The sequence below is a fragment of the Puma concolor genome, chromosome D2, assembly GCF_028749965.1.
Source record: "Puma concolor isolate L17-30 chromosome D2, mPumCon1.1.hap2, whole genome shotgun sequence".
Taxonomy (NCBI): domain Eukaryota; kingdom Metazoa; phylum Chordata; class Mammalia; order Carnivora; family Felidae; genus Puma; species Puma concolor.
This window is the reverse complement of record NC_141677.1, coordinates 18,686,645-18,704,168: the sequence shown is the minus strand read 5'-3', so window position 1 is coordinate 18,704,168 and position 17,524 is coordinate 18,686,645. Positions and strand designations below refer to the sequence as shown.

General features: G+C 38.7%; 1 protein-coding gene across 1 annotated transcript in view; it reads right to left on the bottom strand.

Moving 5' to 3' along the window:
* Positions 1 to 17,524, bottom strand: part of NUP133 (nucleoporin 133) — a 57,860-nt gene that overhangs the window by 35,953 nt on the left and 4,383 nt on the right. Inside the window, exons 3-11 of the mRNA XM_086679715.1 lie at positions 16,873 to 16,976; positions 15,421 to 15,528; positions 13,643 to 13,777; positions 12,602 to 12,772; positions 10,580 to 10,735; positions 10,200 to 10,270; positions 3,948 to 4,095; positions 2,009 to 2,156; positions 692 to 849 (exon numbers count right to left, since the gene is read on the bottom strand). Coding sequence (XP_086535841.1) covers positions 692 to 849; positions 2,009 to 2,156; positions 3,948 to 4,095; positions 10,200 to 10,270; positions 10,580 to 10,735; positions 12,602 to 12,772; positions 13,643 to 13,777; positions 15,421 to 15,528; positions 16,873 to 16,976 — 1,199 coding nt within the window. The remainder of the gene's footprint in view (positions 1 to 691; positions 850 to 2,008; positions 2,157 to 3,947; positions 4,096 to 10,199; positions 10,271 to 10,579; positions 10,736 to 12,601; positions 12,773 to 13,642; positions 13,778 to 15,420; positions 15,529 to 16,872; positions 16,977 to 17,524) is intronic.

Here is a 17,524-nt window from a genome sequence, read left to right as displayed (position 1 = left end):
AGATGGGCCAGAGACTAAAGAATGAAAGCAAATACAAAATTAGTCCATTAAAAACTCCAAGAATCACATAAAATTGAATAACGAAGGAAACGTAATCAGTACATTACTTGACTCAGTGAGCCATAAATATTCACATTGCCATTAAAGGAAAAAAATTTATACTGGGACAATATAGGCAGAGGAAGGAGTGTAAGTTACCCTAAATCCTTACCTTCTATACTAGGAAATCAAGAGGTGTCTAAAACTGGTAAATTAAGAGATAGCAACATACGATGTTACTTAGAAATGTGGAAAAAAACACCAGAAGACACGGCTCAAAGACCTAAAAGGAGTTGCTTCTGTAAAGGAGGACAGAGGAGATAAGGGAGATAAAAGAATTATGTTTCACCACAACTCTTTTAAACTGTTCAACTAAAACATTTGTGGGAAATATCTAGGGGCACCTGGGTGGCTCAGTCGGTTAAGCGTCTGACTTCGGCTCAGGTCATGATCTCGTGGTTCATGAGTTTGAGCCCCGCGTCTGGCTCTGTGCTGACAGCTCAGAGCCTGGAGCCTGCTTCGGATTCTGTCTCTCCCTCTCTCTCTGCCCCTTCCCTGCTCACACTGTCTGTCTCTCAAAAATAAACATTAAAACAATTTTTTTAAAGGAATACTCTAATAAAAACTAAAAAGTCTTATGGAACTGCATTACCTCATTGCTGGGTCCAGCAACTGAAGATGCTAGGGATTCTTCAAGGTCTTCTGCTAATATGGATGCATTTTCCCTTGATGTAATAGACACCAACCCACTGTTTCTAGAAAAAAGAATAGGAAGACCACCACAGGAACCAGCTCCTAAAATACTATCTCCTAAAAGAAAGAAAAATATACAAAAATACGTAACAAAACAAAAAAAAAAATGTTTTCTAAAATCTACCACTCTAGGGGCACCTGGATGGCTCAGTAGAGTATCTGACTCTTGTTTTCAGCTCAGGTCATGATCCCAGGGGTGTGGGATTGAGCCCTGACAGCGCAGAGCCTGCTTGAGATTCACTCTCTCTCTGCCCCTCCCCTGCACACACACTCTCTCTCTAAAAAAATAAAATATAAATATAACCTACCACCTTAAGCAAAAAATCATTTTGCTATAATAAAAACAATTTTTCCCTTTACAATATTCCTACTTAGAACTCAGCTTTTTAAAAACTTTATTTGAGAGACAGAGAGAGAGAGAGCGAGCGAGCAGGGGGAAAGGGCAGAGGGAGAGAGAGAATCCCAGGCGGGCTCCACACCAAGTGTGGAGCCTGATCTAGGGCTCGATGCCTCGACTGAGAGATCATGACCTGAGCCAATATCAAGAGTCAGATGCTCAACTGACTGAGCCACCTAGGTGCCCTGTATTTTTACTTACTAAGTAAGCCAAAGGGGAAGGAAAAAAAGTCTACGCTTGCTCAATGCCTTAATAACAATCTCCCTACCCAAAGTCAAGGCTCTTGTGTTTAAACTAGAAAATCTATGTTCCATCTTACTGCCCAAATTGGATTTTGCACTATGCCCAATCTCTTTAGATTAAAATTCCTAATGAGACTACCTGCTTGGTTGTTTTTTTTTTTTTTTCCTCCACTCTTGGCTGGCTCCCCTCGCCCCCATTCCAGTCCCCCTGCATGAGTCCAGCACCTGGGATTCTTCTTATCCAGAGATCTGGACAAACTTCCTTAAAGAACAGCAACTCAGGATAAGTTATTATAACTAGGAATAAGCAATTACTTCTCTTACCATTGGTTCTTTCCTTCCTAGCTTCTTTTGGAGAAAATGTTACTATTTTTTGCCCAAAACACTTTGGGAATTTACTACCCTTTTGGTTTTTCAGTAGGGTTAGGACTTCAGCTACCACTGGTATCGTACAGAATGAATGTCTCAATAACACTTGGAGGTATCATGCTTAAAATAACACTTATGGAAAGACAGTAAAAACTGCTAGGAATGACTAATGAGTCGTTAATCATCCTTTCTAAAGCTGATACTATACCTTGTGTATTAAAGACAATTTTCTCCCGAGGAAGAGAAAACTTCCCAGTTCCAGTGGAGCACACATAGACGGCACTCTCAGTATACAGATAAGCAGTCTGGTTTGAAAAGTTTGGGACCATCAGCCGACACATAATCAAGTCTTCAGACTGAAAATGAAAGATTATATTTAATGAGAATTAGAACAGAAATACTTGTTTGTATAACTTTGTTCTTTACATTTTTGTTTACTATCTCATAAAAATGATAAAATAATTCAGATTGTCCTTATGAAAACCTAAACACTACCCTTGGGATGATTTATAAAATAAGTTTACAAACATCAATTGGAGAAATCATTTGTAAATGAGAGTTGTAAATAATTAGCTAATTTTGAAAATAATTCCACGGTGATTTTAACTAAAAGCCTATAACAAATGTGAGAAAAGAAATAAAATATTTAAGAAACAAAACAGATGAACATAGGGGAAGAGAAGCAAAAATAAGATAACAGAGAGGGAACTAAACCGTAAGAGACTTTTTTTTTTTTTATTTATTTTTATTTTTTTTTTATTTTTGGGACAGAGAGAGACAGAGCATGAACGGGGGAGGGGCAGAGAGAGAGGGAGACACAGAATCGGAAACAGGCTCCAGGCTCGGAGCCATCAGTCCAGAGCCTGATGCGGGGCTCGAACTCACGGACCGCGAGATCGTGACCTGGCTGAAGTCAGACGCTCAACCGACTGCGCCACCCAGGCGCCCCCGTAAGAGACTCTTAAACACAGAAAATAAACTGAGGGTTGCTGGGGGGAGGGGGAGTGGGGGATGGGCTAAATGGGTGTTGGCCATTAAGGAGGGGTACTCATTGGGATGAGCACTGGCTGTAGTATGGAAATGATGGGTCACTAAAATCTACTGAAGCCATTATTACACTATATGTTAACTAACTTGGATTTAAAATAATTTATTAATTAAAAAATGAAAAAAAAAACCCAAAACAAAAATAAACATTAAAAAAAAAGACATAAAAAAATTAATTATATTATTGATTTAGAATTGGCAAATACTTTATAAATGATCCCCAGTAAACATTTAGGTTCTTACTTCACTGTGAAGATATTAAGCACAAGAAAATAGAGTTCATTTGTTCATATATAAAGTCAGAAGCAAAAATAGAAATACGACCTAATTAAATGAAATCAGCAAATATATACTGTTATTAAAGAAGTAATTTTATAAATAAAACATGAAAAGGGATATCCTGTGATTTCATTCTGAAATTGTTTGCTTTATACCTCTTTTGCACTGCCTAAAAACTCTTAACAATGAGCATGTTTTTCCTGCATAATCAGAACTATGAGGTTTATTTGGAATAAAAGAACAAATTAAATGATTTCCTTACAGTATTTAGTTACAGTCATATTAAGAATAAGAATTTAACAAAATTTGATACTATACCACGTAAGGTCAAATGAAATGAATTTACAGTTAAGACATCATTGTTTTTTTAAATCTTTGTTTTTGAAAGAGAGACAGCATGAGCGGGGGAGGGGCAGAGAGAGAGGGAGACACAGAATCTGAAGCAGGCTCCAGGCCCTGAGCTGTCAGCACAGAGTCTGACGCGGGGCTCAAACCCATGAACCTGAGCCGAAGTCAGATGCTCAACCACCTGAGCCACCCCTGTTAAGGTATCATTATTAAACAATACTTACAATATTAAACAACTGCTTCCTGTCAGCTGCTTCCACTCTCATTTAGCTAAGGTTGCGCAAAGGAACGAATCTAAGATGGCAAACAAAATGCAATGCCTAAACACTGGCTATTTAAAAATATTTCCAAGCCCCGCAGATCAATCTCCTAAAGAGATTTGACCCTGCAATGGTTAAGACAAACAACTCGAATGAGTTGAGTTACTCTGATGTTACTGTCATCTGTAATTTAATTTACGATAGAAATCTTACCTGAAAAGGTGGATTATACTGAGTGACTTCTACAGTTACTACATCAGACATTTGGTGGCCATTATCTTCTACTGTTATCAGAGAGTAATAGATGAGACATGGACTGTCCGCTGGGTGCCATGCAGCTGCCAAAATCAGGAGCCCATCACTAATCAATGAGAAAGAAAGATCTATAGCTCTTTGGAAAACAGCTTGTCTTCTCATATAGTTAAATATACACTGACCATATGACCTAGCAATCCCACTCCTAGATATTTACCCAAGACAAACAGAAACTTAAGTTCACACAAAAACCTGTGTGCCAATAGGTAGAGTAGCTTTATTCGTAACTGCCTAAAACTGGAAGCTCAAGATCCTTCAGCTGCTGAACTGATGAGCCCTGGTAATTCTACACAGTGTGTCACTACTCAGCAGTAAAAAGGAAGAAACGGGGCGCCTGGGTGGCGCAGTCGGTTAAGCGTCCGACTTCAGCCAGGTCACGATCTCGCGGTCCGTGAGTTCGAGCCCCGCGTCGGGCTCTGGGCTGATGGCTCAGAGCCTGGAGCCTGTTTCCGATTCTGTGTCTCCCTCTCTCTCTGCCCCTCCCCCGTTCATGCTCTGTCTCTCTCTGTCCCAAAAATAAATAAATGTTTAAAAAAAAAAAAAAAATAAAAAAAAAAAAAAAAAAAAAAATAAAAAGGAAGAAACTACTGAATGAATGTCAAATGCATTATGCCAGTCTCAAAAGGCTCGAATACTATATAATCCCACTTATATGGCATTCTGAAAAAGGTAAAACTCCAGGGACTGAAAACACATCAATAGTTGCCAGGGGCTGAAAGAAGAGGAGGGGTTGATTACAAAGGGGCACGAAGGAATTTTTGGGGTGATGGAACTATTCCTCTTCTTGACTGTATCCCAAATGAGTGTGCATTTGTCAAAACTCATTGAATTATACACTAAAATGGGTGAATTTTACTGTATATAAAATAAGCTCAATAAATCTGACTTAAGAAACCACCAAATTGGGGCATCTGGGTGGGTCAGTCGGTTAAGCGTCCGACTTCCAGCTCAGGTCATGATCTCACGGTCTTTGAGTTCGAGCCCTGTGTCAGGCTTTGTGCTGACAGCTCAGAGCCTGGAGCCTGCTTTGGATTCTGTGTCTCCCTCTCTTTCTGCCCCTCCCCCACTTACGCTGTCTCTCTCTCAAAAATAAACATTACAAAAAAATTTTTAAAAATATCAAATCATCAAATTCAGGGGTTGGCAAAGCATAACCCTCAAGCCTCACTGTGCCCAAGTGAGTTTTTATAAATGAAGTTTTACTGGAATACAGCCACGTCCACCTATTTCTATACTGTCCATGGATGCTTTTGTGCTATCACTGATTGAGTACAATAATTGCAGTGAAGGCCACAATTGCCCCCAAAGCCTAAAATAGCCAGTCTGGGGCCCTTCACAGAAAAGGTTGCCAAACCCTGGCCTAATCTGTTCTTTGAAGTTTACTTTGGTCCAGAAGAACATTTTGTTTTTAATAGTCAGTTACAGAAATCTCCATGTGAAGACAAACCTTTTTCTCTCTTAAAGCTTCTATGTTCCTCTCAAGTCTATCAAAATTGTTGCCCTCAAAAAGAATTAAATGGTCTCTACCCTTAACCCCTCCGGAACTTTGAGTAGTGTTAATTATTAGCCACTTCCATTCAAGTCTCAGAAATATTAACAGGGTGGTAAGCGCCCTCTACTGACAACTAAAAACAAGAAACGGAGGGTGGGGAGGGGGGTGGGGAACCAAACGAAAAAACCAAGAAAGTGGGAGCCAGGGACTCAGTGACACACCACTCCAAACCAAGCAGTCCTAACGTGGCTCTTACTCCTTTTCCACTGTTTTCTTCACCCAATTCCTGAACCTTTATCACTTCTACTTGGACTCTTGAAAGAAATCTAAAAATATTGGTCCAAATTTGTAACATACGGGCAATGACCTGGAGAGCTAATACAGGACATCGAAGAATGTTACGCATAAAAAGGAACTAATGGATTAACGACCCAAATGTGAGACCTGAAATCATAAAACTCCTAAAAGAAAACACAGGCAGTAATCTCTCGGGCAGCAGCTTTAGCAACATATTTATGAGTATGCCTCTTCAGGGAAGGGAAACAAAAGCAAAATAAAGTTATTGAGGCTACAACAAAATAAAAAGCTTTTGCATGATAAAAGAAATGATCAACAAAACAAAAAGGCAACTCACTGAATGGAATTTTGCAAATAATATATCGGATAAAGGGTCAATACCTAAAATATGTGGAGACATACAACTCAACACCAAAAACCCAAAAACCCAATTTAAAAATAAATGGGTAGAGGGCCTGAATAGACATTTTTAAAAATGTTTATTATTTATTTTTGAGGAAGACACAGTGTGGGAGGGAGAGAGGCAGAGAGAGAGGGAGACACAGAATCCGAAGCAGGCTCTAGGCTCCAAGCTTTCAGCACAGAGCCCAACACAGGGCTCGAACCCACGAACCATGAGATCATGACGTGAGCCAAAGTTGGATGCTTAACCAACTGAGCCACCCAAGTACCCCTGAATAGACATTTTTCTAAAGTAGACATACAGATGGCCAACAGCCATATAAAAAGATGTTCAACATTAGTAATCATCAGGGAAATGCATATCAAAACCACAATGAGATAACACCTTACACCTATCAGAATGGCTAAAATCAAAAAGACAAGCATTAACAAGTGTTGGTAAGGATGTGGAGAAAAAGGAGCCCTCAAACTCTGTTGGTGGGAATGCAAACCTGGTGCAGCCACTATGGAAAATAGTATAGAAGTTTCCTGAAAAATTAAAAATTGAAATACTATATGATCCAATAATTCCACTATTGCGTATTTATCCAAACAAAACGAAACCCTAATTCAAAAAATATATGCACCCCTATGTTTATTTCATTTTGAGACAGAGAGAGAGAGAGAGAGAGAGAGAGCAAGCAGGGGAGGGGCAGAGAGAAAGGAGGACAAAGGATCTGAAGCGGGCTCTGTGCTGACAGCAGCGAGCCCAATGTGGGGCTCGAACCCACGAACCGTGAGATCATGACCTAAGCCAAAGTCAGATGCTTAACTGACTGAGCCACCTAGGCGCCCCACCCCTATGTTTAATTCAGCATTGTTTACAACAGCTGAGATATGGAATCAACCCCAGTGCCCATTAACAAATGAATGGATAAAGAAGACGGAATATTACCCAGCCATAAAAAAGAATGAGATCCTGCTATCTGTGACAACATGAATGGAACTAGAGGGTATTATGCTAAGTGAAATAAGTCAGACACAGAAAGACAAATACCATACAATTTCACTTACATGTGGAATCTTAAAAACAAAACAAATGAACAAAAACAAAAGAAGACTCCCCAGAAGGGAGGTGGGTGAGGGAATGGGTGAAATAAAGCGGGCTAAGAAGTACAAACTTTCAGTTATACAATAAACAAGTCACAGAGATGAAAAGTATTGCCAAAACACAACACGAAAAAGGAACTGAGCGAGCTCCTGGAGAATGCAGTCTTAAAAATACCAAGGACGGAGGTACAGTTGGTTACACCGATAAGACTCTACGTTGAAGTTACTTTAAAGACTGCATCAGGGCACCTCAGTGGTTCAGTCAGTTAAGTGTCGAACTCTTGGTTTCTGCTCATGTCATGATCTCACAGTTTGTGAGTTCAAGCCCCATGTTGGGCTCTGCACTGACAGTGTGGAACCTGCTTGGGATTCTCTCTTTCCCTCTCATTCCACCTCTCCTTCTCTCTAAAAATTAACATTAAAAAATAAATAAATAAAAATAAAGACTACATCATTGAGTGATAAGGAGCACGCACCGAGTCATGGAGACACATCTAACAGAATTCCTTAGAGAGTGGTGCTAGGCCAGGTTTGACATCTTTAGAAAAACACTGTCACATTCTAAAAAACATGAAGCTGTTTTAGGTAGTAGAGATGACAGAACAATAGATAATGAAAATTTTGCAAACCAGCAAAAATTTAACAAATTTTTATGTGAGTATATACATAATACATTTATGATTTAAAAAATCCAACTTCATATCTAGAATGAAGCTATCTGAGGGGTGCCTGGGTGGCTCAGTCAGTTAAGCGTCCGACTTTGGCTGAAATCATGATCTTGTGGTTCGGTTCATGAGTTTGAGCCCCACGTTGGGCTCTGGGCTGACAGCTCAGGGCCTGGAGCCTGCTTTGATTCTGTGTCTCCCTCTCTCTGCTACTTTCCCACTCGCACTCTGTCTCTCTCTCTCTCTCTCTCAAAGATAAACATTAAAAAAAAAAATTAAAATGAATGGAATGGAATGGAATGGAATGGAATGGAATGGAATGGAATGAAATGAAGCTATCTGAGGGGAGCCTAGGTGGCTCAATCAGTTAAGGGTCTGACTTCGGCTCAGGTCATGATCTCATGGTTTGTGAGTTCAAGCGCCGCACTGGGCTCTGTGCTGACAGCTCAGAGCCTGGAGCCTGTTATAGATTCTGTGTCTCCCTCTCTCTCTGCCCCTCCCCAACTTGTGCCTCTCTCTCAAAAATAAATTAGCTTAAAAAATATAAAATAAATAAAATAAAATAAAATAAAATAAAATAAAATAAAATAAAATAAAATAAAATGAATCTGAGTTGTGTCAGTAATAATCTAGTAAAAGAACTTATAAGCCTGCTCACTGAAAATATAAGCCTTGGTTGCAAACCTGGCCAAAATGAACAACAGATCAAGGAGCATCCATAAGCATTGGGAAGGCAAACACTATTCTTTTTTTTTTTTTTTTTAAGTTTTTTTGATGTTTTTATTTATTTTTGAGAGAGAAAAAGAGAGAGAGCGTGAGTGGGGGAGGGGCAGAGAGAGGGACACACAGAATCCGAAGCAGGCTCCAGGCTCTGAGCTGTCAGCACAGAGCCCGACAGGGGGCTCGAACTCACAAACCGTGAGATCATGACCTGAGCCGAAGTCAGACACTTAACCGACTGAGCCACCCAGGTGCCTCAACAAACACTATTCTTAAGTGAAGAAACATATGCAGACACGGATACTCCATATGGATCACTAGAGGGTCCAGAAGGAGAACAAGAGCCGTGTCTTGCAAACCCCACAAGCATCTTGTTAGCATGACAAAAATGGGGGAAAGGAGCTTGGGGTTTGGCCCAGTACAGCAATTCCTAAGTATGTTTCTCTTTTCTGTTTTCAGCCCACGTCTCCATTCTGAAAAGTGTATGTGGAAAAATGTCTGCATCGTATGCCCACGTGGGTTGCGTCCTACCAGCAGTTCTAAATCTCTGAAAGTCTGGTAAAGATAAAGGAAAACAGATAAACTATATTTAATTAAACCATACATGAGAATTCAGTATATACTATTGTTTATACCTCTTTGATAGTTTATATAAGGTTTTCAGAAACTATAAAGAAGGATCTTACTGACATTCTCAAGAGACTGAGAGAGAAAAATGATACAGCAAAACTATAATATCCTTCCAAGAAATAAGAATTTGTTCTACTAAATTAAATTACCCTAAAACACATAAAAACTGCCTTTAACTTCTGGTAAGTTGTGTTCTGAAGGATTCCAAGTCATACATTGGCACTGATTACGAACTTTCTCATGGAAGCCATGTTACGAATGATTTTTAAGTTCCATATGACCTTTGGTATTAAAACTAAGTAAGACAGGATATATTAACTTTATCAGACTAACCTGGGATCTTAAGCACCACTTAGAGCCTTGTTTCTAAGAGGAAATTCACTGGGACTATAAACTCTGAGTTCTAACGTGTATTGCCAAGACAAAACCTCACCCCACCTTCCTTTCTCCAATACAGCCACAAACACAGGCTTACTAAAGCAAAAGATGTGGACAAGTATGCCTGGTATCTCCACTGAGAAGAGAAGGAGGACAGCACGGAGCACCCACAGCAGCAGGGAGGGCATTTCTTAGCACGAAGAAAGAGAAGCTCCAGCCATGAGAGCAGGAAAGATGAGTCTTGAACTAGGGCAGGCAAGTAATATAAGAATACACAGCTGAAGGCTGAGAACTGCCTACATTTGTCAAATGAACCAGCGTCTCTAGACAAAGAACATAAAATCATTGAGTGAGGTATAACAGTATGAAAGGATTAGCATTAGAAGAACAAATAGCAAGACTGCTCATCATTTTATAATAAACATTATTTTCCCAAACAACAATCTATATTCTTTATGAGACAAACTAACTGCTTACCAGTTCTGCTTCAAATCCAAATACCGAATGTTGACCCCTTCTTTAATAGCTTCGTAGTTACTCTCAGATCCCTACGTGAAAACATCAATAACGTAAGTTCCTGGAGTGTAAGGATTTCTTTTCAACTTTGTATTCCCAGCACCTACTAAAATAATTTGAACTACGGTTCAAATAGTTATTAAATAAATAAAAATAATGGATGCATTTTAAAAATTATTAGGTAAATCAGTGAGTTCCACCATTTCTAGAGATTGAATGCGCCCTCTCTGTTTATCTGATGGCTAAAAACAGTGCATTGCAATGTCATCTAAATGAGAGAAACTAGCATTCTCATATAACCATAAATGTGAATTACAGAAATGAATATTATTGTTCCTTACCCAAATAGCATCAGTAATGTTTTCCTTCAGAGCTCTGTTTATATCCCAACTATGTGCTTGTTTTTCTGAAGAATCATCTAATTCCCATTTACTGATGTTTGAACTTGTCAGGCTATAAAAACTTGCTCTGTCTCTATCCCAAAGGACACTTGAAAGCTGTATGGAGAGAAGAAAAAGGTTAAGTTTATAGATTTTTTTTTAGTTCTAATGTTAATGAACTATTTTTCTGAAATCTAAATTTTATATATTTTGTGAGTATTCTAAGCAGAATTCTTCATTTAGGATTCAAAGAAAGGAGTGATCCTAAAATGGACCTTGAAAGCCAGGTCAGATTTTCATAGGCAGAAATATAAAAGCAGACAGCCCACAAAGAGCATAGTTGGGAGTTAGGAAAGTTATAAGGTCTTTCAAAGAGCAACCAGTAGTCCTGTTACATTGGAAATAATGCTCAATGTTACAAGTAGAAATAATGCTCAAATGAAACATGAGGGACACATGGCAGAGAGTCGGTTATATGAGTTTGTAAACCTAGTAAGCAAGGGAGATATTCTCAATGGCTTTTGAACTCAAGAGCTGTGTTACAGGAAAGTGAATGTGGCAGGGATGTGTATAGTTAGTTACATGTAGGCAGATTATTTTGCCTTTTCAAGTATACACTTGGTTATGAAGTACAGACGTGTTTTTTTTTTTTAAGGTGGGCACATGACTGTTTTGAGCTGAAGCCCTAATTTTCTCTGTTTCTCTTGTCACCATGATTCTGGCCACTAATGGGTAAGGAGGCTGATGGTGAGTGAACGGAACTGGCACCAAGAGCTTAGGGGAAATTTAGCAAGAGTATAGATTAGGGCATAACAATGGAAGCAGAAGACAGGGATGAAAATGAGACATGACAGAAATCAAATCTACAGTATCTGGTAAGTAAGAAGGAGACAGAGACACACACACACACAATCAAGGTTTATACTTGGGTCACTGAAAAAACAGGGTCATGGACAGAAATAAACAGGTCAAAAGAGAAGTTTTATTTTTTTTTTATTTTTATTTTTTAATGTTTTTTATTTATTTTTGGGACAGAGAGAGACAGAGCATGAACGGGGGAGGGGCAGAGAGAGAGGGAGACACAGAATCGGAAGCAGGCTCCAGGCTCCGAGCCATCAGCCCAGAGCCCTACGCGGGGCTCGAGCTCACGGACCGCGAGATCGTGACCTGGCTGAAGTCGGACGCTTAACCGACTGCGCCACCCAGGCGCCCCAAGAGAAGTAAGTTTTATATACACTTTTGGTGTAGAAAATGGGAGAGAAAAAGGAATATGGGCCATTTGTTTTCAGACAGGTCAGGTTTTAGGTTCAAAGAGCATCAAGAAAGCAGGTGATGAGAGCAACCTGAAATTAGAAGGAAAGAGCACAGTAGAAAGAAAACGTGCTTTCCATTCTAATGTGCCTGGGCACGGAGTCGTTCCATAACCTCAGGCAGTTTACATGACATCCCTGAGGCCGTATTCTCATTGGCAAACTGGGGAGAAAGCTCTCTACATCATAGGTGATTGTAATTGTTACTTGAGATAACAAATACAGAGCACCCAGCAGAGGGTACATGCTCCATAAATGTGAGCTCCCATCTGCCTCCCTTCACTAGTCCAGAGCCTGAGGCACAAGCCCAACCAACAGACCCAGATTTGAGTCATCCACACAAACAGCTGCAGTAATGGGAGTGAACACACTTTTGGTTAAGTCTAAAAAGCAAAACTGGTCCTTAAGCACATTTATAATTTTACAAAACAGTTTTAATTCGAAGATTCAAAAGAATCCATACGATTTATTTAAGAACATTAGTTGTAGTGTGAGAGGGTTAGTATGGCATCTCATTTGATCACAATAAATATGCATCATTGAAAAGATCAAAGGTTTTATTTCATATACACTAGTGTTCATACGGAGGCAATTATCAACTTCATAGGAAACTTCCAACTTAATGATTTCATGAAGAAAAGGCTCATAAAACAACGTCATTTCATCAACTTACGATGAGATCAGTACTTGGAGATAAAATTCCCAAAAGAGAAGAAACCTTCCGACCAATTCCTGAAAGCATGCCTTGTCCTTGAGGCAGGATATGTTGATGAATCTTTCCTAAACTTTCAGGTATCAGTCGAATCAGCTGGCTTCCCGATGAGGACAAAATAAAACTTTCTCCCTATGAACAAATATTGTGAAATTCGTTAAGTAAGCTTCTATAACTAAGATGAAGAACATTAACAAAAAATGCTTTGATACAGAGATAAATGATCTAGCATCTCCCTTAAAACAGATTTAAAAGAATAAAAAAAGAAAACTTTATTAAAATGATTTACTTATGAATCCATTCACATAATACTACTAATTCTACATAGGAAACCTTCAGTTGCAATTCTGTTTTTTTCATTGAGTGTCTGAATTCTGATTTTTATTTATTTTTTTTTTAATTTTTTTTTTCAACGTTTATTTATTTTTGGGACAGAGAGAGACAGAGCATGAACGGGCGAGGGGCAGAGAGAGAGGGAGACACAGAATCGGAAACAGGCTCCAGGCTCTGAGCCATCAGCCCAGAGCCCGATGCGGGGCTCGAACTCACGGACCGCGAGATCGTGACCTGGCTGAAGTCGGACGCTTAACCGACTGTGCCACCCAGGCGCCCCTGAATTCTGATTTTTAAATTACAGGTTCATCACATTACAGGTTCAACAAATCAAGTACCACATTTTATTCTTTGGTCGACCTACAGAGTGTATTTTAGCAAACCAGACTTCATAACGTCTAAGGGCTTCAAAGTCACCATCAGAAAATATTTCTGAAAGAAATGAATACCGCTGGCTACTATCCGATACTGGTATTTCAGAGTCCTAGGAGAAGGGCTTTCCTTTGTCCAACTGTTCAAATCCTAGACCCTTACATTCTTCTCTTGGCTCCTGAATTCCTCTCTGGCCTGTATGGTCTATTCAAAACCCTGTATTTTTAGTTGTTCACATCTCACTTCCAAGTCAAATTACAGCTTTCCAATAAATATAAAAGAATATCTATTGTATACCTGCACTGCTGTTAGGAAACTGTAAGTCTTATCACCTCCTAAATCCACGAAGGTCTCTGTGTAGATGTCTTCACTGGCAAGGCTTGGCCAATAGCGGATGGATCCTTCTCTGGTGGCAACCATGACAGCAACAGCCTTGAAACAAGATCATAACACTGAGCAATCACCGTAAAAAGAAGGACCCTAAAGCTAGCAATTTGGTGACACTGATAAAAAGAAAACAGGGCAATTTATTATTTAATAGAAATTAGGGGGAAAAAAAAACACCTCTTTTTTTGTATTTTAAAAATTATCACACTATAAAATTGACTTTCTTTTCCTTTTGTTGTGCAGTTCTATAAATTTTAACACACGCAAAGATCCATGTAACTACCACCACAATAAGAATACAGCACAGTTCCATTAACACCCAAAACTCCCTAGTGCTATCTATCCCTTTATGATCAGACCTTTCCCCTATCCTAACCCTGGCAACCACTATTTCCACCATCATAGTTTCATCTTTCTGAGAATGTCCAGCAAATGAAACCATACAGACTGTAGCCTTTAAGCACTAGTTGATCTCACTCAGCATGTCTCTGAGATACATCCAGGTTGTCACTTGTATCAAGAGTTCATTCCTTTTTACTGCTGAGTACTATTCCATTCTATGGATGAAACCATTCGTTTATTCATTCACTCGCTAAAGGACATTTGGGTTGTTCCCACCTTTGGCTATCATAAATAATGTGATATGAATACTGTAACATTCATGTACTGTTTTTCGTGTAAACGTTAAGTTTTAATTTCTCTGAGGTAAACAGCCAAGAATGGAATTGTTGGGTCAAAACAGCAAGTGTATTTTAACTACTACAAAGTGAAAGTCAAGTAGCTGTACCATTTTGCATTCCCACCAGCAACGTACAATTTCCAGTTGCTCTACATCCTTGTCAGCACTTGCCAGTTCAAGTACTTTGTATTTCAGCCACTGTAATAGGTAGTACTGTGATACCTCACTCTAGTTTTGATTTGCATTTCTCTAATGACTAATGACGTGAACATCTCTGTGACATCCTTACATCCTCTTTGATAAAGTGTCTGTTCAAGTCCTGTACCCTGTTCTTAAATTGGGTTGTTTTCTTATTAAGCTTTCAGAGTTTGTTTTACATTCTAGATATAAGTCCTCTGTTGGATATATAACTTGGAAAGATTCTCTCCCAGTCTGTAGCTTGTCTCTTCATTTTCTTGTCAGTGTCTCTGACACCAAGTTTCTAATTTTGATGAAGTCCGACTTATCTATTTTTTTCTTTTATGAATCATGCTTTCGGTGATTTCCCAAAACTCTTTGTCTAACGCCACGTCATGATGATTTTCTCCTGTTTTCTTCTAAACATTTTACATCTAGACCTATGATCCATTTTGAGTTAACCTTTGTATACGGTATGAGGTGTTTTTTTGTTTTGTTTTTTGCATAAGGATGCCCAATGGTCCCAGCACCATTTACTGCAAAGACTACCCTGACTTCACTGAATTGCTACTGCAGCTCTGTTAAAGACCAAAGGGGCACCTCTTTGTTGATCTGTATCTGCACTCTCTATTCTGTTCAGTGCCCTTAGGTGTCTACCTCTTTGCCAATACTAGTATCTTGATTCCTGTAGCTTTACAGTTTTGTCACTGAATCAACTTGGATAATGTTGATTGGATAATTCCTCCAATGTTACAACTTCCCTTATTTAAATTAAAAAAAAAAAATACACACACACACACACACACATATATCAAGCATTTAAGTCACCTACCTGAGTAGAATGTGCTTCACCTGAGGTAGCAGAATAAGAGAGAGCCACCAAGTCAGCAGTCCAGTGGAAGTCACTTGGTGGCAGCTGAAGCTCTTTGCAAACAGATAACTAAAGAAAAAACCCAAACAAAAAAAAAAATCTTTCACATCAAATCCGATTCTTTGCATATGCACCCCGACTTCACGATTTCCCTTCCCTGTACATTTCAGAATCTGAGTCATTGCTGGAAATACCATTCTACAAACGTACTTTTTTTCTCACATCTTTTTGATCAGGTTTTCGTCAGGCCCTTCGGTCATTTTAAAGCAAGATATTTTAAGAGATATAGAATCAGAAAAACTTAAGAGCTAGACCAAACTCTGAACTTCAACTAGCCCAGTATCTTTCTAGACTAAAAAACCTCTGCAAGACTTAAGAGAAGTCATACTTCCCTTAAAGAAGTATGTAGGCTTCCTATGGAATTTTCCCAGTCTAGTCTTGATTTATTTGACATCTAAAATCAGCATGACTACAGAGCAATTAATTATACCAAGGTGTCTAGAAAATATTTCTTAGCCTCAGCCAAATTATCAGGCTCCTTCTGCTAACTCTTCATGGCCCCCAGAACTTTCCCTCACCTATGCTCTTAACTACAAATACTATCTTCTAGGCAGAAGTACAGAGGCCAGCAGACATGAAGAGTTTAAGTAAGCAAGAATCCCCAGGTCCAACAGAACAATGGCCCAGTAACAGTGACCAGTGAGTGGTTGCAAGAGAGTATGCCTCATCTGGAACAGACAGGAAAATAGGTTGCTGAGGATAAGTTCCTAGAAATGCAAATGATAACCCCATGTGAGAAACCGACAACTGAAAGTTAAACTAGCAATTGCTAAAATTGGTATCATTTTTTTCCCATTAAACACCATTTAGTAGATTCAGTGAATCATAGTCCTATCTTAGAAATATATAACCTCAGGGGCGCCTGGAGGGCTCAGTCAGTTAGGCATCGGACTCTTGATATCAGCGCAGATCATGACACCAGGGTCATGGGATTGAGCCCAGCATCAATCACGTGGGATTGAGCTCCGCACTCAGCATGGAGCCTGCTTAAGATTCTCCCTCACTCTCTCTCTCAAAAGAAAAAAATTAAAAAAAGAAATAAGCTCAGTTCATTAGCTAATGTGGGCAGCATTTATTCTTAAACTTCATTAGGCAGACCGGTATGGCATTCCTAACACTCACTAAAAATTTTAATAACGTGGATCCTATTTAAAATTATGAAAGGGGAGAAACTTTTTTTCCCAACATAAAAATGTGAATGTATGCTCTGTAATTCATACCACTACGAAAATGCAAATCTAATGAGTAAATTCAGATTGTGTCCTCCAACAACTCTAAAAATTTAGAGTAAAAATTAAGAGCCAACTGGTAATCCTTTCCTCTTCTCCTTCTAGCTCTCTCAAGAGCCATTACCTTAGTAATAGGTGACAGAGCAATCTTCCAAATAATGAGTTTCTCTTTGCAGACCAGACAAGCCCATCCACCTTCATCTATGTGAACAGTCAGCTGATCATCAACTAAAAAAAAAAAGTACATAACTTACATATTTAACCTCAAAGAACGAGTAAGAAAAACTGTAACAAAAAAAAAAAAGAAACAGAAAAGAAAAACTGTTAAAATTCCTTATACCAAGATCTTCTTTATGGATACATTCTTTATTAAAAAAAAAAAAAAGTAATTACCACAGATAAAAAAGATTCATTCATATCAAAAAAATGCCCTTGTGTAATTCAAGAGTTAGAGTTATTAATATCCAAAACAAGAGAGCCATTTAACTTTGATAACCACTTTTAGAAATGTATCTGAAGGCAAAGGTATATTTTGGCCTTAGGTTTACTATCTTTTAATATTGGCCATAAACAAGTATCTTACTTTCTACAATATTTAGTAACATTCATAATTTTATTTTGATACAGTAATGCAAATAATAATCTCTCTCATTAAATATATAAAGAATTTCAAGAAAAAATTATTCCTTCAAAAGAACATGACTTTCAAATACCTTCTTTAAAAGTTTGATAAATCACTTTATTATACATAGACATCAAGGGTTGCATTCCATAGT